General features: G+C 40.5%; 1 protein-coding gene across 1 annotated transcript in view; it reads left to right on the forward strand.

Moving 5' to 3' along the window:
• Window positions 1-27758, forward strand: part of LOC142008281 (uncharacterized) — a 262225-nt gene that overhangs the window by 184478 nt on the left and 49989 nt on the right. Inside the window, exons 18-21 of the mRNA XM_074985463.1 lie at window positions 2582-2800; window positions 5645-5897; window positions 9376-9539; window positions 14978-15137. Of these exons, the coding sequence (XP_074841564.1) occupies window positions 2582-2800; window positions 5645-5897; window positions 9376-9539; window positions 14978-15137 (796 nt within the window). The remainder of the gene's footprint in view (window positions 1-2581; window positions 2801-5644; window positions 5898-9375; window positions 9540-14977; window positions 15138-27758) is intronic.

A 27758-nucleotide genomic window follows, 5' to 3' on the forward strand; every position in this document is an offset into this window, starting at 1 on the left:
AGGGCTATATGGTTGCTGTATGCATCAGCCCTTAGCCCCGGACTTCTGGCTGCTGCTGCAGCTGGGGGTCCATGCTGAGTGCACGGGTCTGCAACCAGTTGTCGGTTCTGTGGACCTTGTGCTGTGCAGGCTGAGAGTGTCTGGGAGGGGCCCTTTAAGGGAGCAGCTTGCTCTTGCCCCAGAAGGGCTAGTCCAGCCTGTGGCCCTGTCCTCAGGCTTTGCTGGCCCCTTATTTCGATGGAGAGTGCTTGTGTGTGTGGACACTCCACGTTTCCTTCCGGGGCAGCTCCTTTCGATGTTCCCCGTCGCTACTTCGATGTTGAACATTGACGGCACCAGCCCTGGAGGATGTGTACATGATACGCATTGAAGTAGCCTATTTCGATATTCTTACTTAGAAATAGGCTACTTTGATGTAGTGTGCTAGTAATAGCCAAAGACTGGAATTCCTCAGGAAACTTCTTCTATGACTTCTTGTTGGCTGATGTGGTGATACAGAAATTACTTTTGTGTCTGGTTTGGTATTTCTCATGGGGAAATAACCACCATCATTTTGGGGTGTATTTGCCCTATTACGCATGTCAGATAATGTGTGACCTGAATTTGGTGTTCTCAGCTGTGAGCCACAAAGGTACTGTTACACTGTTCATCTATAACAAAGAATAAAAGAAATCTGAAACAGTGCTGCTGAAACTGCAAAATGCTGAAAAAATTAAAATATTCTTGTAAGGGTGAGCAAAGCAAGGATTATTCAGTTGAGAGGTGGAGGCCATGTTAATTTAAGGCATTAAGTTTCAGGAAGAGAATACTGTCCTGTGAAATATGACCACTGCTCCCCAAGGTTTGATTTGGGTGGTTTTTTACGGAAGCCTGAAGTATCAGTACAAAAAAACAAGGAAAATGCTCCATAGCTCCCAAGCTTCAGTTCATTTTTGGAACCAAATCTGAATGGGACCCTTTAGAATGTTGGCCACTATTTTATACTTCTATTTCCAAATTTGCTAGACTACCATGACAGAATGGGAACTGAAGTATTTCTTGCCTGATCAGAAGCATGAGGCACCACAATTTCATGAGAAAACTTGTTTTCATAAGATCATTAGCTATACTTTTCAGACTCTGCATGTCTGAGTAGGTGTTGGAGAGTACCTACATTTTAGGTGCCTCTTCAGGTCAAAACCAAATTCAGAATCTTTTGAGGTTTTCCCATTTCTAGTTGTAACAGTAGTCCATATGAAGAGGAGGGCATGTAAAATAAAATGGCAGTAAAAAACTTTAAAGTAAAGATAAAAGTGCACAGTGCAGATATTGCAATTATTTGTTGTTGAGTCTTCCACAGAAAGATCTTTATGTTTTGGAGCTTTCAAAGGACTACATTAGTACAAATGATGGTAAGATCATAATGACCTCATACTTGGTTCTGGAGCTGTGCATCTGAACTGCTTAGTCATTTAAATCAATGGACATAAGCATAGCAGTTGGAAGTTTCAAAAGGTCAAAGAAGCCACTGTCTTTTCAGTTTTGAATCATCTGAGATTTTCCAGTTTCTTGCAAACATAATGCCAAGCCTGCATCTATGCTTCTGATTTCTTTCTTTTTTTCGTTTAAAGAGTCATAGCAATTAACTAAAGGGCAGATCACACCACATTGTATTATACTGTGTAACTTCCTATCTATTTTCTCTTTTTTCATGACAGCAAGTTTCAAAAAGAGTTTTAGTCTCTGCAATGTATCAGAACATTTAGAATGAAGCACCAGCCAGCACTTTCTTACCCTAAACACTTAACTTCACTTATTAAATTGAAATAAATATGTATGACAGTTCTGATATTAGTTTGTCAAAAAGGGAATTATTAATAATGAATTCATTGGAAAGTAATTAGTAATCAAATTGGTGGAGGGAATATTAAAAAACCTGGTGGTATGGCTTTCAAAGCATAACATCAGTCCCTGTATGAAGATTCCATCTGAACTTTAATTATGTGAAATGAACTCCTAAAAAAACTTTCTAAGGTCTCTCTTTGTTAAATGAACTTTAGTTCCTGCCACATTTTTAGATGTTTGCTTTTACAGTTGACCTAACTTGCTGAAACTCTGATCTGTTTGTTAAATACCTGCTTCTGCAGCAAATACACACACACACACACACACACACATATCAAAAGACAGGCTTGATTAAATCTCGTGACAGTTCAATACCTGATCCATTATATCTCTGAGGGACCATCTCTTGCAGCTGCAGAGGGACAGAGCAAATACGGTACAGTTCTTTTTCCATCTGTGACCTCTCCCAACCTATGTTTTCCTGTTGTGTGTATAACAGAAAGAAACGGACAAAATTCACAGGGTGCATATACATCACAAAGTAAATTTTCACATTGTCTTTTTATATGTGTATATCCTATAGGGGCAAGCACATTACTTTATAAATACAGATATAGTACTCACTCAAAGCAGTGATAAAATGTGGTTTCCCAAATTTATCCATACAGCAAGTTTCCAGTGTGTCTTCCTTCATAAATAGTTATTCCTTGTGCATCTCAGAATGACTCTGGTTTGTTTTGCTTTTATGTATTTCCAGTTGCCACTCTGCTGTTGCAGTGAGTGTGTCCAGAAGAATCATTGAGAATTTCCAGTTTGGGATGTATGGAGTCTTTTCAGAACTGGGACTGGCACAACGTCGTTCTCGGGACTTCTGGTTCATTGTGCTGCTGGTACTTTTACTTTGGTTTGTGCGGCTTTATCTGCACTACTGTAGTCAATGGCTCTTTCTTCAAGTCATCTCAGTTCCTGTTACAAAGTGAGTTACATTTCCTGCCCTTACTGCTAGATATTTTTGTCAGCATCTAAATGCATGGGTTTTAAACCAGGAGCCCTCTTCACAAAGAGAGGAGACTTGCCAGATAAAGCCTGTCCTGCAAAGTTTGGATCCAAATCCAGCTTTGAACTTCCAGAAAGTTCAGGAATTTGAAGATTTGAGGTCGAGTTTGGGTACATCTTTAATTAGACTCCGCCCTAATGATTCATGTGACTCTGAAAGGAGACATAAAATTATAGCTTATAAATATTGCAGTTCGTATGTGTGCTTGTGTGTATAAATCTCCCACCATCTACTCACTAAACATTTTATTGTAAGAAACATTTATTATTTTGGATCAAAAACACACAAGAAGGAATGAATAAACACTATACTCACAATGGAATTTTATTAAAGCACCTAATGAATGAAATAATTTGCAAGTAATCTAAATATGATACTTCCTCGTTCCTGAAATGAGCAAAGATGGCTTCTTTGGCAAAATGCATGAATTTGAAGATTTGGATCTAATTTTAGCCAAGGGTAGTCTTCTATGCCACTATCCTATGGAGAAATGTGAGTCTGGAATAATTATTACTCAGCTGAAGTGATTTCACAGAGACTGTAAGAAGACACAGAGATGAATATCTATTTTAAATATCATTTTGTGGAATGTGGATGATGAGAGAAATGAGTGTATGGGTAGTTAAAGCATATCCAAATGACATTCAGGCTGCCCAAGGTAGATTTTCCTTGGCTTTTGATAACCTAAACGTGGGTATGAAAATATTTCCAATCGATATGTTTAATTTCAAGTACAGTAAATAAAACATTCTTCAGAGATTTCTAGGAAAGCTATTAAAATATTATAAAAAGTCCCCTGCCCCACTTTTTGTGCACCCCAGGACTAGATGACAGCAGCAATGCTCATGCACATGCACATTCCTTGCATGTTATTGGTTCCTGTGGGTGGAGAATGAGGTCTCCATGTTTGCTGTGGATCCACCTGGATCATCAGACTAGGGAATCTCAAAGTTAGGCTAGGTCCTCGAAAGTCAACAGCTGATATAACAGTTGCATACCTAAAATTGAATTTTCAGCCATCAACTTTCGTCCCTGTCCTCATGGCAGAAGGTCAATGGGATTGCTCTTCCCATCGACCTTCCTTAAGTCTTGTGCCTTGCTAGGAGTTCTAGGGTCAACACTGAACCCGGAACGTGCTGTTTTGTTCATGCGCGAAATGGCATCCCAGAAGATCGAACCTAAGAGGTCGGTCTACTGGAGTTATTGTAGATCCAGCCTAATTTACCTCTTGGGCAAGCCTGTCTTGAAGATTTTGCTTCTTCCTCACAGCAGCATGGAGGCCTGGTTCATGAGCTAGGAGGTTGTCGTGTGACCAGTTCCTGGAAGAGATCTTATCATGGAACCTAGGAGGGTTGTGATCAAATTTTGATATTGATGGGGTGGTTTAGGTCTGTAAGCAGGAATTTCTGTGGCAGGAGGTGTATGATTTTTTGTAAATGTAGGCTGCACATTTTTTAAATAAAAGAGAGTTCAAAATAGTCATGCAATGAGTGTGCGAAAGAGAGGTTAATGGAAAATTAGAGTGGAAACAGTGATTGGTAAAATTATTTTGATATTACATGCTAAAAATTTATGAAAAATTATACAATAATAAATGTTTTATAGAAATTATCTTCTGGGATCTTGCTGTAATATCAAAGGGAAAAACAACATACACACTTCCCTTTCCTATTGCTAGCTGCCAAGGGCATATTGCAGTCCCTTCCTTGCACAAGGGCTAGCTCTCTCGGCAGGCAGCTGGCCAAGTAACTGCAGCTCCCAGAATGCTTTGGGTTCCCCCATCATGCTCTGAAGGAAGAAAGGGAGAGCAACCAGATGAGGTGTGTGTGTTTGCACCCTTTGCACCCCTACCCCCTCATGTGGGCCTGTGATGATGGAGGTCTCTTAGGTCTGTTACAGACCCAGGTTCCCCTTGTCTTTATTCTCATTTTCTCACTCTAGATGGGGGAAATTTCAGTAGATGCCAAGAGGCCCTGGTGGTGTGGGGGGAAAGGGGTAGCAGACACACCTGCTGAAGGTCCTGTTCAATAAGATAGAGGAGGAAACAGAAAATGACAGATACTTGTAGGGGCCAGTCATAACTTGTGCAAACAATATCCCAATTATGTCAGGTAGCCACCCAGATTAATGCCAATATTTTAAACCCACAACGCCTGAAGTTAGGTCCCTAAAGTGATGGTTAGGCACCTGAATACATGAGGCCATATTTCAGAAGAGCTGGGGACCCCCTAATCCCACTGAAGTCAGTGGTAGCCAGAGGAACTTGGCTCCTTTCTTTAAACGTGCCTAAATTGGATGCAGGAGCATAACTTCAGGCACCCTAGTTTGAAAATGTTGGCTTGAGTCTCAGCATGCTAACACAATGAACAACGATAAGAACTTGTCAAAATACCTGTGGTGAGCAAGCTTGTGTCTTCTTGTTGCCTTTAACAGAGGTGTGGGCTTCTCAAAATGCCAGTAAGCATAGTGAATAGTAGGCTACTTCTTTCTGGCACCTCTGTACTGGTTCAGGAAGCAGTGGGTTTTGATACATCTTGTACTTAGGTGCTTTGCATATGGTATGGGATTTGGGCCAGGTTAGGAATTTAGCCTAAGGACACTCAAACAGTGAGTGTTACTATCATCACACATTAGACCATGATTATTCTGGGAACCTGATAGTCACATGAGCAGTTATTATGGAAATTATTTTTAATGTTTAGCATGGTATATCCAACAATATGGATAATTTTGCCCATGCATTTTTCCTTTGCTTGTTGCCAGGTTCCAGGTCTTCCCTCACACAGTGGATCTTTGCTACCAGAACTCTTTGCTGTTTACCAGAGAAGAGCTGGCCATGGTTGTGGTGGGACCCCTAACCTTGAATGCAGTGATGCTTCTTCTGGTTCTGATCAGATGGGGCTGTCAGCAACTGTTTGACTCATTCCCTTCCTTCTTGTCAAAGTTTATCATGGCTCTGGGGCTCTGGACAGTGCTAGACCCCTTGGCAGTATTCGTAGTGGATTCATTCCTGGGGGTAAGTCACTTAAAATAACTTGAATGTGAGTCCTCGACACAGAAGGGTGTTTTATTCAGTGAATGATGTGAAATTCCACCCCTAGCAATAATATATTACCTTTTTAATAACAGCATTCTCATCCAATGGACACATTCTGTTGCTTTTGTTTATAATTAAGAGTGCCATAACAACAAACATATGGATAAGATATGGAGTCTAGTGCTGAAATGATAGTATATGCTTTGGAAAAGATTGGTGCAGTTACATATATTTGCGATGAATGGTCCTAGATACTAGGATACCATATATCTCTAAGCAATGAAACAGATACTACCTTTTACAGCAAATAGCATTCTGTTCTTCTTCCCACTTGAAAGTCTAACATTTAAAATAATTTTCATGGCCTCTTCTGAGGATTTCAGAGTGTTTTAGAAAAATGCCATAGGTATTATGACTAATGTAGATGGGAGCACTGAGGTTTAAATTCCTTCCCTCAGGTTATTCAGCAATCCATTATGAGGGATGGCAACTAAGTCTTCTGACGTCTGCAACCCTAGATTCTAATGCCACCACTAGCTAGTACTGCCTATTACAAAAATCCTATTGAAATGTTCTTTTCCCTTGTGGTTGTGTCTACAAAAATACTGGTTTGTTGATAGTATGAGATATTTTGGGGAGGAGGGTGTTATAAGCCACAGTTAAGAGAGAACACTAGATCTGCAATTAAAGCCTTGTTCTGCTATGGGTCCATGTGGATAGATATTCCAGTGGCTGTGGGTTTGGAGAACTGATTTCAAATATTTGCTCTCCCACAGATTTTCTGTTTGACCTTGCTCAAGTCCTTTAACTACTTGAGGGTCAATCCCCCACCTGTAAGAAGGGGACAATGGTACTTCCCTTCCTCACAGAGGAGTCGTGAATATAAATATAGTAAAGAGTGTGAGGTGCTTGGATAGAATAGCAACAAGAAGCCAGGCCATATGAGTACTGTAGGTCAATATAGTGTGTGCTACCATGACTACTGCCATTGAAAACCATAACAAGTACTGGTCAGTAGTGTTTCTTGGATCAGGTCATTAGAGAATTCTGTAGATTGATTTTGAAATAAAGCAGTTTGTGATTTGGTTGGGAGCTAGAACAGAGGAAAAATGTGAAGAACCCATTATTTGCTGTTACATCAAGAGGTATATGGGGCATACAAAGAATCTCCAGGGACTCCATGCACCCCAAAGGCAGTAAGGAGGAGAGGTGGAATATGGTTCCAACCAGCCTTTGGGTCAAACCATTGAGCAACCCACTTTTCTCAGGAGGAGCAAGCTGTTGCATCCAAAAAGTAACAAAGTAGCATTACTGGAAGATAAGGGAAATGTGAATGGTACACCTTTTATTGGGAGCTGTTACAACAGTCCTTTTGACAAGCACTAGTATGATTTAACATGGCCATCTAGGACTTTATCATTGTCTCTGTGTCACATATCAAAGAACTGATGGAAAGAAAGATTTCCTATAACTCTTAGCAATAGAAGACCTATGATACACAGTTGAGCAGATCTGATTTTATCAAGCAGATAATAGTATTACATCAATACTGTAGTATGTTCATTACAATTGGAGACAGTTGAAAAACAGACAAAAAATTCCTTAAGGCCACATCTACACCGGCAAGTTCTTTCAAAATATTTTTTGAAAGAAGGGGCTCTTTTTTAATATCCAGTGGAGCATTTACGCACACAAAGCATTCTTTCAAAATTAAATCGAAAGAACATGGCTCTCTTTTCAAAAGTGCTCTTCCACTCCCGTTTCAGGAAGAGCACCTTCCTTTGAACGCTTCTTTCAAAAGAAAATGTGTAGATGCTCCGTGGGCCATTTTTTCGAAAGAGCAGTCTTTGTGGTGCCTGATTTTTCGATCCCTGGGCCATTCTTTCAAAAGAGTGGGAGCTGTGTGGATTCTCCCTTTCAAATGAGCAGATCACTGTTTTGATCTACATTTTTGTGTGTGAATTCATGGAGGACAGGCCCATTGATAATTATTAGCCAGGATGAGTAGGAATAGTTTCCCTAGCCTCTGTTTGTTCGAGGCTGGAAATAGGTGATGGGAGGGATCACTTGATAATTGCCCGTTCTTTTCATTTTCTGTGGGTGTTACTGGACTAGATGGCCCTTTGGGCTGACCTACTATGCCTGTTCTTATGTTCTCATGGTCTTATCACAGTAAAATTATAAATTTTAATCTATGCAAATATAATAATGTTTGCATTTTCTTTCAAACACTAAAGATTTTGGTAACATTTACTGTCAGCTGAATGGTCATGTCTTCATATACTTATCAAGGTTCCATTTTATATAAACAAGTTGAATGCTCATTACCGTTAATAATACAATGCAGTTCAAAAGTCAGATTGCTTGTGTTATGTCTTTGATTTTCATGATCAGCTATTGACAGTAGTAATTTGTTATCAATGACTAGTTATGAAGGGTTTGGTCTATAGCTGCTAGGATAATCAAAGCTATTGGGTGATTTTGGTTTCACCGTATTTGAATCTCAGCCTCAAAAAAAATTATAAAATAAGGAGTCTTAGGTATTTGTCTATTTGTACTGAATAGGGTCAACCCCTTTGGGCAAAAAGCTTTGCAATCCCCTGCTGTCGACTGCTGTTGATCTAATTGTAGTTGCTTCCTCTGTTTTTTCCCACCTCATTGGGTCTCACTGAAGCTGTGTGAATCTACCTCCCTCTTTGACGGATGGTATTGTTTAGAGAAGCTGTGTTAGGTGACAGCTAGCAAAGCATATGTATATTCTCCTACTTCAATCTGGCACTTCATGCACTTTTCCTTTGTTTTCAAAATGTAGCAACCAACGATGACTTGATTTGAACATGAGACTGGAGGCAAGCCAGTCTCAAAAGCGTGCACTCTTAAAATGATACGCAGGCAACTTGCTGCATCTAGTAGGGATCATTATTTTTCTAGTAATATAGGTCATTATTAGACCCACCTGTTTGGAATCATGCCCTGTCACAAGGTTTTTATGCCCATTCAGCATTCTTGAAAAGTGACTGTGTAAGTCTTTTTTAATATTACAGTATTCATTGCAGAAATTAAACTCATGTTCTGTCTTGAAAATAAGGCGGCACTCCTCCATACTCATCTTATTTTTTTCATGCAATGTGTTCATTAAATCCACATCTGGAGGTTGACAAATAAAGCTGGGGTTTTGCTCTATGAGTTATATGTGAAAGGCTGGATTTTGGCTTCACTCAAACAAGCAAAGAAATAGAGAATATAAGTGAGCCAATTAGGTAATTCTGCTTTTAATTCCACATACAAGCTCCTAAGAGATTTCTAGTTACATACCCTGTAAATTAAATTAAAATCCTTATTTTAAAGACCTGTTCATTCTTCTGCCTTTGTGGCCTTATATGAATGAATCTCATGAACGGACTCACTGAGTTTACCATTTTCTTACTTGGGTTCTTTTTTTTTTTTAATATGACAGCGACTTACCTACAGAGCAGAGAAGCCCATTGCTGATGCTGCAAAGCTATACTGGCTCTTTTCAAAAACAGAGCAATCAGGAATTCCTGGTGTGTTCATTACTGTGGTGCTTTACACAATTTTGTTCATTATTTCATCTACAATACTGTTCCTCTATTTTCTAAGGTAAGCCTTTCTTACTTTTACCAATGTCATTTCTGTGCTTCAGTCTTCATGTTCCACTGGCATAGCATCATACAAGATGTTAAGTGATTCCAGAGAAGGCATACAAATAATATACTATGTGTAGAGAGGTTACACCTGGTAATAGTCCACCAGGGGTTAACTCCAGCACAGCTTCCATAGCAGGGGTGCTCAAGAGAAGACAATGAGACAGAGAATTATACTTGAAGCCCATCGATTTCCTCAGCAGGGAGACATTAAGAAACTTATGACATGATGTTACTGGATTTGGAGTTAAAATTTCTAAAGGATCTAATTCAAGCCCACATTGTTGTGACTTTTGAAGTCCTTTTGAGATGATTTTGATGATTTTACCTTTGAACTTCCAGGTAGGGATGGTGCAAGCCAACCCACCTCATTCTCCCTGAAACTTGGCTAATGCAGCAGTCCATTCAGCCTCAGGCTGGCCCAATATCTTGAAAACCATACATGTGATGATCTGTCCCATTGCCTGGATCACCTTGTTCCAGCTAGTCAGGCTTTGGTTTTGTGAATTGTTAATAAAAATGGTATCCACTCATCGCCAGCATGGTTGTTTTCCAGCCATCTTCCTGGCAGGTATTGTTAGCTGTACAAGCACCACTGATGTGGACACGGCAAGAAAATGAGGAAAGACACATGTTGTCAATCAGCAACTTTTGTTAAACTTTAACAGAGAGGAGGGGACGCTACTTGTCCATCGCTCATAGTTTCCTACATCAGGCATTTAATTAGTTCCAGTGTGGACATTGTTTACTATATAACCCATAACTAGCTGAAAGGTTGCAACGTTTTTTACCATATAACCTGAAACACGAAGTAGGATTTCTGCAACCTACCTATCAGGGAAGAGACAATGCCACAGGGTGAGGACCTCATCCCATTGGAGCTACAAGTTCTGAACTTGACTTCCAAATCTACCACATGAGCCCAAGGCCCATCACCAAAATCCCAGGTCTTTTACTTCTGGGAACCATTCATATTCCTCTTGGAGCAGCATGGGAAACCTAATGCAAACACAGCACATAACTAGCGCTACCCAGTACCTCAGTTAGGTTCAAAAATGAATTCCTACTTAATCCACTGTAGTTTGATGGTGTTGCAAGGAAGGCAAAAACATCCCTGGCACCTCCACCAATTGGCACAAAGGAGAAAAAAATTCCAAACCCTTCATGAGCCATTTGGTAGATCTGAAGCATCTGTGAGGCTGAGTTCCCTTTCCTAAATGGGGTGGGCAACGTGGGCTGCTGTTATGGCACTAAAAGAGGATCCATAAAAGCCCCATTTCAGATTAAATCCTAGGAGTTGGTTAAAAATTGCCAGTCAGCACCCCTTCCTCCAATGGGTGCCAGAGACTCATGGGGAGAGGAGCTACCTGTGGTCTTGGTTAGTTACTCCCTCTCTTGCTCCCGGGACTGTCCCTGTTTCAGCACTGGTCTTATCATATTTCCTAACTCAGTGATGTGGGTGGGTGGCATTTGCCACATAGGTGGTATAAGGCCAAAAAAAGTAGGATTTGGTTTACTGGTGGTGCTGACTGATTTTCTTCTTTTTTTCTGAGTATGCAAGACAGGTTAACCGCACCCCCCCCAAATGGGTTCATGCAATCATTTTTCATTGATATGCATCATGTGCTGGCACATACACATAAATGCTATGGATGAAGGCATGAATCCTAGCAGTTCTAAGAGTCAGAATGATCAGTACACTGTTTGCATCTGACCTAGCCATCCCTCTGTCTACCTCTCTCTAGAAACTCAATTGTAACAGACAGAACAAGATAAATGGCAATCTAAATTTCTTCAAACTATTTCAAAGCTTCTACATTCCTGGAAGCTGTATACAACTCCAATGTACTGGTAGTCTAGTTAATTAGTTTTTGAGATGTTAATGCCTTCTTAATCATTGACTTAATAGTTTTGAATGGCTTCATAAGTTTTAGCTGCTGTCGTTTATTACTCAGGAAAATTAATTTAAATTAAAACATTTGTAAGGCAGGTTTTTATGAGAATATTATGAACATCTTCATTGTCTGGGGAACAGGTGCAAGATCATCAAAGATTCTTTCCCTTCTGGATCAATCTTTCCATAATGTTTTTCAATAAACGGGAGGGGAAAACTTAACTGAAAAAAAAGCTACTTTGGATAAAATACTTCTTAAAATTATTCATAACAAAATAATAAAGCCAAGGAAGGATAATAAAACTTGTTATGCTGCATACAGTCTTTAAAGTGCTTTCCTGAATGGCAAAACCATGGTACACAGAACATACATGAATTTTAACAGAACTGTTTACACAGTGTAACTATTGAACTTGATGGAACTAAGAGCACTTTAAACTTCTCTGAGAAAAATGTATCTGAGCTAATAAGTTGATTGAGTTTAAAGAATGCAAATATATTGACATGAATTTGTAAAAGAGAATACAATGCCCACATCTACAAAATCCAATGTTTCTTCCTTTAAATACTGCAGTTGTGACATACATATCCTTTGGTGTTGGGAGCTTTTTGAGTGGCCTGTTGTGCATTCAAATATGCATCTGTTGGGCTCAATGGCAGAACATACGTTTGTATGGGGCACACATTGCACCTTCCTTTTACAAAGTGGGTCAGTAGAGATGCTTTGGGACAAATTGTGCCATCTAATAAGGTGGTACAAACTATTCAAGGCCCAGAATTTTGTCTTTCGCACATAACATTGATTGTGCTGGTCAGCGTGTTAGAATTTGCTTTTGTGTTGCCATTAAAAAGAGTCCTTTAAGGTGCAGTTTAACTCAGGGTATGGTGTTTTGAGGCCAGTAGATCCACCAGTATTCAGAACTACAATTAAATCTTCCATATCGGAAACACTTATAGATGCCACTTATAGCTGGAACTCTGTGAGGCCACAGAAACTTGTATCCACATCCAATCCACAACCCACATAAATTGCCTGAGGATATCCGTGGGTTTGTCCCACTTGTCTCTGGGGAACAATGATGCAGAGCTGTGCTAACCCTGCCCCACTCACCCGCACCTGCCCTCCACTTCTCTCCAGAGATCTCCCACCATTTGCTCTACCCCCACTGGGTCTCCTTTCCCACACTGGGCAGTGAGGTTATGTCCTGGTTCCTTGCATATGGTGTCATAACTCTGTATGGGGCACAGACATCCCTGTGCTGCTGTGACACCTCTAATACGCTATGCTTGGTTTACCACACAGAAGCAGACAGTCATACTTCCCTCCAGGACTGAAGTTTCCTTCCTCTGTCCATGTAATCTGGGAACAACTCCCAGAATACCCAGCAGGCTATTGTCAATGCTGTGTGACTCACATCTGCCCTGGAGCTCAGTGATCCAAAAGAGCCTGGGGCTCCCTGTTGCCAGTATTGCTACCACAGAAGAGGTGGCAGCTGCAAATCCATGGGTGGCTGCCCCAGATCCACCCCTTCTGTGTTAGGCTTTGCCCCCTTTCAACAACACAGGTCCCCCTCCCACCTTGCCCCAGTCATCCTTTTTACCCTTTTAAAAACTTGGCATATCAGCAGCTGTCTTTCAGTCTTCTGGGAATTCACCAAGACATTGAAAATCAACATTAACATTCCTGTGAGCACCTCAGACAGCTCTTTTAAATTTCTTGGGTGTAAGTTATATGAATCTGCTGATTTATAAATAGCTAATTTTAGTAGCTTCCGCTTAGAATCCTCCAGTGTTATTAGTAGAATGGAAGGTGTGTTTACCATCACCATATGATGACTATATCACCCAATTTTCCCCCAAATACAAAACAATTTTTTGTTGCACTCTTCTGTCTTTTTTGTGGTATTGATAATTCTACCATTTCCAAGTAGTCATTGACCATCCCATTGTTAGGACTAATTTTTTTTCATATGGTTTTTAAAAATGATGTCTATTTTTATCACCTCTGGTGGCTATAGAGTTCTCTGTGCACCCTTTTTTCCTCCTCTTCCAAATTTCTACAGTTGTTAACTTTTGGTTATATTCATTAGTCATTACTATCAATTCATCCTTTTGTCCACTTGTGTATTATTTTTAAAATTGTTTATAGCCACCTTCCCTTCCCTTCCAAGCCAGTTAATTTTTAACCAATACGGCCTTCTTTCTTGATTATGGCTTTTTGTGGCTCTTGTAAGGTGTTCTTTCATTGCCCCAATTATCATTCACATTTTTCTGAGTAAAAACTTTCTTCCAACTGATTTGGCTCAAAATTGTTTTCAGTTTTGCAGAATTTGCCATATTTAAACACCAAATGTGTATATTTCTGGTCTGGCCTTTATTTTGCTTGAACATTATAAATCTGATCAAGTTAAAATAAGTTGTGCCTAGGGTATGATTAATTTTTATTTTGGTGATCAGTTCCTCTTTATCTGCTAAGACAAGCTCCAGGATTAGTATTACAGTGGTGTAGCCTGTGATTGTTGGTAGGAATCTTTCTTAGGTTGTCTATAGGAAAGGACAGGCCTGTCAGCTAAGGCCTTCTGGAGTTTAGAATCATGATCTAGAATAGGTTGTAGGTTTTTAATGATGCATTGAATGGGTTTGAATTGGGGGCTGTAGGTGATGACAAGTGGAGTTCTGTTATTGATCTTCTGGGGCCTATCTTGAAGTAGCATTTGTGTCCTAGAGCACAGAGAATTTAAAAACAGATTACAACAAGAAATTTGTGAACTGGAATTCATATTCAAATTTGACACATGAACACATGGTATGAACAAAGACATCAATTACCTCATGCATTACAAGGACTGCTTCCCTTTCTTTCATGCTTGTAATTATCTCAGGCAGGACACTTAACATCCCCCCCCTCCCTTCATCCCCATCCTTCAGTCCTATTTGATTTGTCAGTTTTTATTGCTTTTTTTTTTTTTGGTCCTTTGTACTTATTTACAATAAAGACTAACATTTATGAGATTGATCTGATGAAGTGGGTCTGTCCCTTGAAAGCTGAACACCGGATAAATCATTTTGTTAGTCTTTAAAGTGTTACATTTCTGCTGTTTTGTTTTACTGGAGTACAGACTAACATGGCTACCTCTCTATTACAAGGCATAAATCAGTATGACAAATCATAATGTGTAAAGTTAAGCATGTGAAATTAAGCATGTGTGGAAAATCTTTGCAGAATCAGGGCTTTATTTGGGATCCAATGTTTATGGTTAATTAGACTATATTGAAGAAGTTGTGATATGTTTTGAATGCCACACCATTTAGAGAAGATTCTTTACAGGTGAGTGTTAAAGATAATGCTCATGATATTCTGAGAAAGATATTCTGGGTTAGTAGAGATCAGAGAAAGGGAAGGAATGTTGAACTTCAGACACAGGAAGAATATAAACAGAGAAATTCTATTTATTTGCATTAACAGGCATTTCAAACAGTACTGATTTTTTTCTCCTTAGGCTGCACAATGAAGGTTGGTTATTAGATGTATTTAAACGCATTTACAGCGATGAAGACACATTCTTTGTTCCATTAGACCTAGAAATCTCTAATCAGGAACTGAGCTACATCATGAAAAAGGCTGAGCAATGGAGAGGCACCAACGGGGAAAGACAAAAGGTGAGTAGCTCTGAGACCCTGTGAAAAGAGTTTGTAATATGTTGCCTTAAAATATTGCTTTGTTTGCATGGTTGTAATCAGTAGGAGAACAGAGTCACCTAGGCTACGTCTACACGTGAAGCCAACATCGAAATAGCTTATTTCGATGAATAACGTCTACACGTCCTCCAGGGCTGGCAACGTCGATGTTCAACTTCGACGTTGCACGGCACCACATCGAAATAGGCACTGCGAGGGTACGTCTACACGCCAAAGTAGCACACATCGAAATAAGGGTGCCAGGCACAGCTGCAGACAGGGTCACAGGGCGGACTCAACAGCAAGCCGCTCCCTTAAAGGGCCCCTCCCAGACACAGTTGCACTAAACAACACAAGATCCACAGAGCCGACAACTGGTTGCAGACCCTGTGCATGCAGCATGGATCCCCAGCTGCGGCAGCAGCAGCCAGAAGCCCTGGGCTAAGGGCTGCTGCCCACAGTGACCATAGAGCCCTGCAGGGGCTGGAGAGAGAGTATCTCTCAACCCCACAGCTGATGGCCGCCATGGAGGACCCAGCAATTTCGACGTTGCGGGACACGGATCATCTACACGGTCCCTACTTCGACGTTGAACGTCGAAGTAGCGCGCTATTCCGATCCCCTCATGAGGTTAGCGACTTCGACGTCTCACCGCCTAACGTCGAAGTTAACTTCAAAATAGTGCCCGACGCATGTAGCCGCGACGGGCGCTATTTCGAAGTTAGTGCCGCTACTTCGAAGTAGCGTGCACGTGTAGACACAGCTCTAATGTGATTCTTAGAGAGCTTCAGGCAGAACGCAGTTTATTGGGTCTATGCTTGGGATTTTAAAACCACAAATGACAATGAGAATTCTTCCAAGATCAGACTTCACTGCATTCAGAGAGACAAAACTAGAAAGGCCATTTGCACTTGTGCCATCTGCAGACTCCCAATAATGTGAGAGAGCCCTGCACTTTTATGGAAGGAATATAACTTACAAGAAAAAGTTGTTTCCCAGTTTGGGATCCTGATGTGCTAAATATGAGAGAAGCTCTGAGATCATCACTGCAAGTCAAGAGTAGACACCACAAGGTTTGTGGAAATGACCTTGCATCTCCGTGAGCCACTGCCAGGAACAGATAAATTTCTAGTAACAGAGAGGAAGCTGTGCTAGTCTATACACTATCAAAACAAAAAGCAGTCAAGTAGCACTTTAAAGACTAGCAAAATAGTTTATTGGGTGAGCTTTCGTGGGACAGACCCACTTCTTCAGACCATATCCAGACCAGAACAGACTCAATATTTAAGACACAGAGAACCAAAAACAGTAAGCAAGGAGGACAAATCAGAAAAAGATAATCAAGGTGAGCAAATCAGAGAGTGGAGGGGTGTGGGGGGAAGGTCAAGAATTAGATTGAGCCAAGTATGCAGATGAGCCCCTATAGTGACTCAGAAAGTTCCCGTTCCAGTTTAAACCATGTGTTAATGTGCCAAATTTGAATATAAAAGCCAGCTCGGCTGCTTCCCTTTGAAGAACGGGTTGTTTTTTTTCCGCACTGTTCTTCAAAGGGAAGCAGCCGAGCTGGCTTTTATATTCAAATTCGGCACATTAACACATGGTTTAAATCGGGACGGGAACTTTCTGAGTTACTATAGGTGCTCGTCTGCATACTTGGCTTAATCTCATTCTTGACCCCCCCACCCCACTCTCTGATTTGCTCACCTTGATTATCCTTTTCTGATTTGTCGTCCTTGCTTACTGTTTTTGGTTCTCTGTGCCTTAAATATTGAGTCTGTTCTGGTCTGGCTATGGTCTGAAGAAGTGGGTCTGTCCCACGAAAGCTCACCCAATAAACTATTTTGCTAGTCTTTAAAGTGCTACTTGACTGCTTTTTGTTTTGATAAATTTCTGTTTCTTCTCTGTCCTTCCTGAGATTCCACAGAGGCTGAGAAGCCACATGAAAGGAGGGTGAAAGGGATCAGGTGGGCTGACCTTGAAGATATCCAACTTTGGGTGACAAAAGGTATTTGGAGGCAAGAACCATACTTTTATTCTGTGTTGTACAGCACCTAGCATGATGGGTCCTAGTCCATGACCGGAGCTTCTAGACACTACTACAATGCAAATAAATAACATCACTGTACCAAAACAAAAAAGCAGTCAAGTAGTACTTTAAAGACTAACAAAATAATTTATTAGGTAATGAGGTTTTGTGGGACAGACCCACTTCTTCAGACCATGGTCTAATAAATTATTTTGTTAGTCTTTAAAGTGCTACTTGACTGCTTTTTTGTTTTGATAGCATATAGACTAGCACGGCTCCCTCTCTGTTACTATTCATCAGTGTACCAGTATGTATCCATGTCTTTCTCCATCACTCTTAAGCATTAAGATGCCATCATGGGCTTATTAGACTATTACTTAGAGTAAATTAACAAAACAAAAAATCAGTTCTGTAGCACTTTAAAAACTAACAAAATAATTTATTAGGTAATGAGGTTTTGTGGGGCAGACCCACTCCTAGCTATCTCAGAAATACCACTGACTCTGCTTTTTTGTTTTGTTAGGATACAGACTAACATGGTGCCCTTTCTCTTACAATAAATTAATAAACAATTCTTAAAGTGCAGTTTAACCAGGGACATATTTACAAATTCATGAGTCCGTCCATGCCTATAGTTGAAAACAATCAGCAACTCTTTTATATTGTAGCAGATATAACCAATCAGTTACAGATATAAAATACACTCAGAATTTGGTGCAGATTCGTCTTTGACTTTTATTATTTTTAAAATATACTGAAACTGATGCTTTCAAACAAGGGTCTGCAAATGTTGCAAGTCTCTATAGCTGCAGCTGAGAAATCAGTAACTTATATTAATATATAACTTCAGTTGTCACTGCTATAAAATGTGATGCAGTTGTAATTATTTTCCAGTTTCTTTCTTGATGGTCCCTGAAAGGGGAAATAAAAAGGGTGAATGTGCTGATGAATGAAAAAAGACAGATACTTCGTAAGTTAAGCATTTCCTGAAGTGCAGAATACTTAGCCTCATTTCTGGGAAGGGAAGAACGGGGAAGAGTTGAAAGTATGGACTGAAACTCTCTGATCCAAACACACTTAGCTGGCAAACTCCATAATCTGGCATGATTCTAGTTAGTGGGGTAGCCACTTATCATAGGTGTGGCCAAGTTTCCTGTGGTCCCATAAAGTTTGTTTACAGCTACCAATCCTGGCTCTCAGTGTTCCATGCTGTTCATTGTAATTGACTCCTAAATGTCTGCTAAAAGCCCAGTAAGCAGTGAAAGTTTTGGTAATGTGCTACACAATATTGACCTCCTGTGGTCCAGCAAATTTTGTCCTCTGGCACCAGTCATGTCCTGAGGGTGCTGGATGAGAGAGATTCAACCTGTATAAAACTAAAACCACAGAAATTTAAGATGTTTCTATATGTTATACTAATAACACCAGTTTCTTGTTAACGTAGAAGAGAAAATTTAATTTTAAAATGTATTACACTGTGTCAAAGCCAAATAAACTGTTCTTTTGCTTTCAGTTCTCTCTTGTACATAAAAATGAGGCCAAATAAATTCATCTCAGAAGCCTGGGCAGCCGCTACCCTAATGAAAAATGTGGTAGACTTGGCATCTGCAAACAGCATTTTTAATTTTAATTTTAAGGGCTTACTACTCTATAATGATATTATTCAGCTTACCTTTTTTTTTTGTTTTTTTGTTTTTTTAAATACCAGACAAAGGGCTTGAAGGAAAAAAAGGAAGGGAAATGAAAGAGAGGAAAGAATAGAAAAATATAAATAGGTACATGGGAGAACCTATTTGTACAATTAAAAGTGGTCTGATATGAGGTAGAAGAAATTTTGGTGCATTTGTGACAGGTTTTAAATGTAATACTTTTTACATGATAAAATTACTGAAAGAAATCAGGAACTTAGGAACATTTTAAAAACATTTCACACGTGCTTTGTGCATGGTGTAGAATTTTGCACGTTCACCATGCCTGGCTTGCAGTATACATCCTTGATCCTTCAATGTTACAGAGCCTTACACTTATTAAAAATGAATGCAGCTTATAAGAAAAGCTGTTTCCCAGTTTAGCAAGTGCATCCTTTGTGGTATGATCTGAATTGGTTGCAAGACACGAGTTTCTTTATCTAGGCAGACGTCACATTCGTCAGCAATTAATATGCAGGAATATTCTCATACGTAAATCGTGTTGCAATGCCAAAATGCAACCATGTAACCAGTGGAAAATATTATACTACAAATCAGCAAAATCATTCAAATATACACTTTGGCATCCATTGGCCCTTGCACCTGTGTGGAGTCCCAGTGTTTCCCCATCCACCATGCTTAGTCCCAGAGTCCCCACAGCTTTCATGGCACCAAATGCCCACTTTTCTGATCTTCATAAATACTCTGATTTTATATTGGATCTGATGGTGTAGATTGATACGCCTTGCAGAGTCCCACTGAATTCATTTCACCCATGTGAAATCAGTCCCCTGATATACAGGGAGAGTGAGGGAGTAGATGGAACAATGGGTAGGGGAAAGCAATAGACCTGTGGGCATAATTTTTAATTCTGCCCCGGCAAACTGAACAGGAATTTTGGCATTGACTAAGGGTTCAGGATCAAGCTCATCCCAAGTAATATGTGAGAGCAGTCTACTACCACTTCTTTCCTGAACCCAACCATAGTTAACAATATTGAGTCAATGATGATGTCCTTTCAAGGCATGGATTTTCTTATGTTTGTTAATTGCAGTAGTCCAATTGTTTGTTGTAATAATGCAAAGATGTTGTTAAATGGGTAAACTGTGGGTAAATCTAGTGTTTATAAGGCAGATGCTGTCTGATAAGAAAGCTTTAGAAATACACAGTTAGGCTCCCGGTTGCCATGCAGAGCTATCTGAACGTATTTCATTCCAGGACCAGGGCCTATGTTCGAAATTTTTTATCTGGTCCTTGGCTTTGCAGGTCTGGAAATGCCTTTTCTGCTGTGAATTTGCACGTGATATTTATCTTGTCCCCTTTCTTTTCATTCTATTTAATTGTTCAAAGTAATCTTTATGGAGGACACAGCACCAGGCCTTCTAGGCTACAATATTAATGTGATCATTTTTAAATGACATACCAAGTTAACTGTGAGGAGTTTTGCAAATGATTGTGTAAGAATGCCAAATCATATATCTCTATCTATATAAATATATAGCTACATTAAATAGAAGCAGTTTGAGTAAATATTCAGTCAAGCCTTTTAAAGAAAATTAGGCCTGGGCCTTTGCAGTATTTTCTGTCGTTTAACCATGTGCTTCTCATTTTTATTCTTCGGATTAAAAATTGCCCCATAAATGGATACTTTATAATATGCTTAATTTCCTTTTATTAAATTGATAAATGCAGCAGCAGAGGACACATTTACAGTTTGATGAGAATTTAAGGTTATTGCATTTTATAATTTTTATATTGTTCAGACAAGTGATTTGTCATTTCAGGAAAGACAGTCATGCCATCATTTCAAAGTATTTTTAGCCATGCTTTTGATAGGAAAAAGGTCACTTTCTGTAGTCAGAGAAGACATCGCTCTATTAAACTAATTTGCCTACATGCAAATTTTGTCATTTTTACCTCATTAACTATTTATCATAGAGTAAAAAAATATATATATTCATGAAGGGGCAGCTAGCAGCCTGATGGAGCTGGAACTAATATTTTGCAACTCTAATGATTTTTTGCATCCTTAATTAGATAGCATAAGGTTGATATGATTAGGTCAGGATGTAGTGTTTTTCATTAAAATACATTTTAGAAGCTGTATTCATAATCTGCCCTTGCAATTAAGAATGAGCCTATGAGTTTAATATTATCAACCCAATTATTATCCCATGGAAAAGTATACCTTTAATAAATTTCTGCCGTAGGACCTTCATTAACAACAAAAAGAAATACTATTTCCAGGTATTTAGATTACATGGTCACAATCACATTTGTGTAAGAATTTGGAATGTACTGAACATGGGAAAAGCCTTCAAGACTTGGGTAGTTGATTTCAGAAATGTATTATTTTGGTGTACTAATTCACATTGCATTTAACAAGGCAAGCAGTAGAAAAGTAAAGAGCCACACAGAAGTACGTCTGGTGGTAGTAAAGTAAGATCCGCATTAATAGGAACCATAGGCCCTCATCCTGCAATCTGATCAATCCAGACATCATCTTATGTCAGCATGCAGGCCTAACCATCTTAACTGAGCTGAGAGAGGTTGCAGGGATCTTCTGGGTATATCAAATAGCAGAATGAGAGTCATAGATAAAGGTTGAATGTAGAAAAATATATTGATTCAGTGGACATTTAAAAACACTTAAATAGGGTTCACACTTAAGAGGTTTTTTTGTTTGGTTGTTTTTTTTTTGTTTGTTTTTTTACGGGGGCAGGGGTGAGGGTAGGGATAAGACATGAAGAATGAGCGATCAGGTAAAACTCCCCAGTCAAATTCACAGGATAAGTTAAAACCCCATTCAGAGCTGTGTGTCAGCTGGTATTTTCCTTTTCTAAGTCAGGACCGAGACCCTCAGGATTTAGAAAAACACCTAAGCATGCTGGAGTTCATTCCCATTTAGGGCATGTAGCTTACTTTAAGCATGTACTGAGCAGTGATAATTGTCTAAACTGGAGCGATAGTGACCAGTTCCATAATAGACCTGATGATGTCACTCAGTGGCTGAAGCACTGCACTGGGATTCAGGAGATGTGGGACTCATTCCCAGTTTATCCTGCCTCCTGAGTGACCTTGGGCAAGATGTTACACATACACATGTGCTTCACTTTTCCCCTCTGTGTGGATAGTGATCCTGGGGATAGTGGGGATAATGATCCTGACCTCCTTTGTAAGGCATTGAGACCTACTGATGAGAAATCCTACAAACAGGGAGGTATTACAGTAAACCCTCAATTTAATGGAGGAGTGTCCATTAAACCCAGATGTCCATTAAATCAGAGGGCTTACTATGACTCACTCGTCCCACATTCTACCTGCTCCTCCACCCCTCCCCCTCAAAAAGCCCACTACTTATTGCCACAGGAAGAGCCATCAGCATCTGCCGCCACTGCTAAGGGCCCCATGAAGGTAAGGAATCTGCCACTGCTGGGGTACCAGCCATGGTTGTGGGCCCTGCCACAGCTGCAAGGGTTCTGCCAAGTGGGCAGCAGCAAAAGCTGCGCCATGGCTGGGGGCCCCTGCTGCACGCGGCAGCGAGGGTCCTCCCACAGCTGGGGGCCCCACTGCACAGAGCAGCAAAAGCTGCCCCGTGGCTGGGGGCTCCAACAGGTGTGATAGCAAGAGCCACTGCTGCCATCTGGAAGAGCCCTCGCCAGTGCTGGAACCGCCAGCAGTGGGGTGCGTATGCAAGTGACGTCTGCCCATGTATGAACTCCACACCTGGTGGGATGAGTACGTGGCAGCTCTGGGACAAGAGGAGGCAGCTCTGGGTCTGCAGCAGTAAGTCCATGGGTGGGGGAGGAGGGTGGGTATTTAGGATTTTATGGGCCCCGGTTAAATGGACTTCGAGAACAATGGGGTCCGAGGGTTTACTGTACTATTATTTAGTCATGCAGGGCCCAGTTGCACCACCGTGAGCATGCTGAAGCTGAAACCAATGGAATTATTTATGGAGTTAAGGTACTGCTCAAGGTGAATAAAGGGAATAGAATCTGGCCCTCAGTGATTTTAACATGCTTGGTCCTTATCCAGTAGAATTAAGATCTGTCAGTGGGTCCAAGAGTCACAACGGGCCCCAGAGCAAGGTGAGAGAGGCACTCGGCTCCATGTCCCCGGAAGGGGTGGAGCCAAGGGCGGAAGGGGCAGAGCCTAGGGCAGGCAGTTCTTAGCACCACTCAGACTGCACTGCTGCCCCTACTCACAGCTGTGCAGAGTAGCGCAGCTGCAGTGTTTCAAAGGGCTCTGGAGCTCCAGCCACCACTGCTGCCAAAGTAGCTGCCTTTGAAATGCCAGGCACCGAGTCTACTGCCCCTTTGGCCCATCCACCTGTTTGTGGCCTGATATCCAGACAACATCCAGAGGTTAATTTAAATCACAAAACTCCTTCAAGGAAGCTATTAAAATTTAAATAAACCCATTATTATGGCCTACATGAACCTAAAACTTTTGCACACCAGTGTTTGCAAGTTGTGCTTCAATTCCCCCATCTGTATAGTGAGGATAAGGCAGAATTTCTTGAACAATGCAAGTCCCATATCCAAAAAGATAATGTGAAATTTATAGTTGAAATAAATCCTGACGCACTGCAAAATTTATTTTAATTAGACTAGGGCTAATTTTCTAATTCTAAAATGATATTACAGTAAACCATAAAAAATTATCCAGCAGTAGGTTTTTGAAAGGAAAATATATTTGTAATTATTCTGAACACACAAAATTACTGGAGGGCCTATTATCAACACAATTTTTGGTAGCACTTTACACTAATTTGCATTTATTACTCTCAGGCCAACTATTAATATGTCATTAATAGTCATTAATACTTGTTATTTAATTGCTATCTATTTATTCCTGTTTAATAATTCAATAATTACTTGTTAATAGTTAAGGGCAAAATCCTACCCTTGGTAGTAGAGCTTCTTTTGTGGAGGAAAGAAGGAATGTTGACCCTTTCTTTAGTATATTACCCATGTTTCTGGCACAATGTAGAATGGCTAGTGGAGCTACTTTATGAGAAGATGTGAACACTGCTTGCTCTTTGCAAAGAAGTAGCATGAGTCCCCCACTTCTGCATGTTGCAATATACACTTCAGGGCCATTGAAAGGTCACTGAAGTCAATAGAAGTGTGGTGACTGGGGTCCTGCAGCATGGACTGCACTTGCTTGGACCTGTGTAGTCAGTCTGTAATGTCCCTTCCTGTGCCTTTGTGCTTTCTTCAGTAGCAACTTAGAAATCTGTACTGCAGTAGATGGGGCAAGAAACAAAGCTAGACTGGTGCACTATGTGCTATGGGAGCAGCTCTGGCCTGGCTCATGGCTCCCTCTGGGCTACCCGGCAGCTCAAGGCTTCAGGGTGGGCCATGTGCAGCCAGACCTTCTGCCTATGGCTGGCTCCTTTATGGCTCTATGGGTGGGGGGTGTGGTGGGGTGAACAGCAGAGTTGCCTCACTCATGTCTTCCTTGAGTGGTCAGGTCTGCAGCAGTGCCAGGCTCTTGGAGGCCAATTACATCAGAATAACATCCCGTGCCCACACACTCTGGTGCTATTTCAAAATATCTATTTCGAAATAGGGTTTTACTCCTCTCAATCCCAGTACATTATGCCAAATTAACTCCCACTTATTTCAAAGTACTGGGTTGTCTAGTGTGTCTGGGCAGCCAGTTATTTCAAAATAACTGGGGTTATTTCAGAATAACCTCTCTAGTGTAGCCCAGGGCTAAGAAAATACCAGGGTTTAGAAAAAGAAGCATAGTGAGTCAGACACAAAGATTTTTCCATTTTTCTAAAAATGAATTCCAGAATTGGTGCTCTGCTTGTATAGCTACATCATAAGAAAGCTGAAAAAAGTGTGAAATAATCTTTTCGTATAACTGAAACGCAATAACTGGTAAATTTCCTCTTTGACATTTTCGTGCCTCCCAGACTTGACCATTTGCCTATACGTGATAGATGAGCATGAAAATTAAGACTGGTCTAGACAACCCATTGAACAAAAATGTCAACCTGAGCATATAGCTCAAATGTACCTGAGTTTTCCAAATGGAATCATTGGGCAAAATCCTTGCCTCATTGATGGAAATTTGGCATTAATTTCAACGGAGCCAGATTTTCACTCAATGGTTCTTCAGGAAGACAGAAGAAAACATAGCTTGGATAATAGTGAGGGGGTCATTAATCTGCAAGATAGCTGCCTTCTGAAAGATGATGCATACTCTCAGTGCCTACTAACTTATATAGCAGTTGAGGGCAGCTGGAATTTTGCAATATCAGGTCCTTTGAGAGAGAGAGACAACCAGATGATAAGGGCAGGAAGACAGAGAGAGAGAGAGAGAAAGTTGATAGCACAGGAGAAGGTGATCATCAGAAGACAAAGTCAAGACAAAAGAGAAATAAAATAGGAAGTGATAGGAAGATATTAGGAAAGGAAGCAGAATGAGGAAAGAAATGGAAAAAAACTCAATCTGTCAAAAATAAGATGCGCTCTGTGATATCTGTCAAAAATAGTTACTGTTGACATGCATGAAAGAAAGTTCTGTTTCAAGAACTTCTGATTTAGATACCACTTGACTTCAGGCAAATAACCACCAAAAATCAAAACAAAACTTTAAAATACTGAGAGAAAAAGGGTGTCATTTTCTTTGTATGGTGCAGAATTTCATTTCTGCAGAATACTCCAGGATTTGAATATAACTTTTGTACACTTTAGGTTTAGACATAAGGCTTTAAGATTGCTGTGACTATTCCTTTGCTAGGAATAGGATCCTAGGAGATTACCAAGCTCTATACAGTGGTTCTATTGACATCTTTTGTCTAATTTTTAAGTTGTCCTTTTGCCTGTTTCTGATAGAGGCCACAGCGATACCTCCAGTTTTCAGCTTGCAGACAAGCACAGACAGAAGCAATACGTGGGGGTGGAGCACAGAGGCCATATGCACCCCCATTGTCAGCTCCTCACCCTCATTCACTGTCAGTTTATGGTGCATGGGGGCAGTCCTGACTCTCTCCTTGAGCAGTGTGGAGGAGAGGGGGTAGGGTAGTGGTGGGAAGAGGATGGGGGATGGGTGGAGCAGGGGCAGGAAGAGATGAGTGTGATGGGGATGGAGTGGAGTGTGGGAGGGGTAGGACATGGGTGCAGAGGGGGTGGGGCATGGTCATATGGCTGGTGTCTTTTACCCCATCCCCCCACCTCTGGAATCCCTGCCTCTGAGCACAGGGCTAGTTTCTTATTAAACTGTCTTCCTGGTCTTGACAAAGAAGATTCTGATTCCTTGTGGCTGTGACAAATTTGTTACTAGTTGTCTACTTTAGCATAAAGTTGTCCCCAATTCTTTTTTTTTTTTTGTCGTCCACATGCAAAGCCTCATCTTCCAGGCAAAATGGCAATACTAGAGAACAGCATAGAACAGGGGTCAGCTACCCCTAGATAGGGTGCAAGAATGCAAGATTTTCATCAGCATACAAGGTGGGAGTTCAGCCCTGCCCCTCCTCCCACTTGCAGCTGGGAGCTTGCCCAAAGCCAGGCCGCCTGTGGATTAACAAAAGACCAGCTGATGCTACCAACCACCACATAAATGGTAAAGGTCTGCATCTTTATTTATTAATGACATTATTTTAAGTAGGACTATTAGAGACTCTAAAAAGTATCACCGGCACTAGGACTGTACACAGAGGTCAAAAGGTCAAATTCTGGCACTCTGCCTTGTAAAGGTTGCTGATCTCTGCCATAGAATATAATGCTTTTCACTACTGCTGATGTCTTCGGTACTGATATAAATGTTCCTAGGGAATCGTACCTTTAAATTTTCAATGTCCCTATGTTTAAAAAAACCCCTGTCTTAACATTTATATTTTTTCATTGTTGTATGTTGAGTGATGACAGTGATTCTACAGGTAATAGTCTAAAGACTCTAAAAGGCTTAAGGCCAGATCAGGAAAGATGCTGAATGTCCTTAACTCTTAGGGTGCATCTACACCAGGAACTAACTTCGAAGTAAGGCACTACATCGAAGTAGCCAGCAGAGAGTCTATACACATTTTTTTCTTCAAAGTTAACTTTGAAGTAGGGAGCCCAGATTTGAAGTCCTTACTCCATTCCTAGGAATGGAGTAGTGTCCTACTTTGATTTAGAAGTAGGTGTTGTGTAGACGCTCAACTTTGAAGTTGCTTACTTTGAAGTGCTTCGAAGTTATTTTTGTAGTGTAGACACAGCCTTAGTGGGAGTTCCTCTCAGATAGTGCAAAGGGGAGAAAATGAGGGCAATTTGACCCTATATTTTTCATTATCTCATTTGTTAATTTAGTTCTCTTGGCCATTAAGCACCCTAGTGACAGCAAGCGAACCAAGTGGCATGTTCCTTTCCTCAAGCTGTTTCACGTATCTCAGTTAGTGCTGGGAAAAATATTTTGGATGAATAGGTTATTCACTGAAAAATGCAGTTTCAGCTGGACTGAAACTATTCACACATTCAGGTCACATTTAGTGAAGAGTTTGAGCCAAACAGAAAAGAGAGAGGAAAGAAATCTGACCCAGAACACAATTATTTATTTTTTATTTGATCACCAGTCCAAAAATCAATTACTCACTCAGCCCTATTCTTGACACATTTTCTGTTCGAACTTACTGGGACCAAGATGAAGCCTTCTGTAAGAGCTACAATCAGAGCCTAGTAGGGAACAACACTGAAAATACTGAACTTAGTGAGAAAACTAATAAGAAATAAAAACAAATTGCTTATGCCACTATCATGAAATCACCAGCTTAGTCCAGAACAATCTGGTAGAGAGTATTTGTTTGGTGTTAGGTGATAAGAAATTACTCTTTCTATGGAAGAAATTCTAGAGATGCAATCCTCACCATTTAGACCCAACTGACTTGAGTGAGGC

This window comes from Carettochelys insculpta, chromosome 2 (genome assembly GCF_033958435.1).
Source record: "Carettochelys insculpta isolate YL-2023 chromosome 2, ASM3395843v1, whole genome shotgun sequence".
Lineage (NCBI taxonomy): Eukaryota > Metazoa > Chordata > Testudines > Carettochelyidae > Carettochelys > Carettochelys insculpta.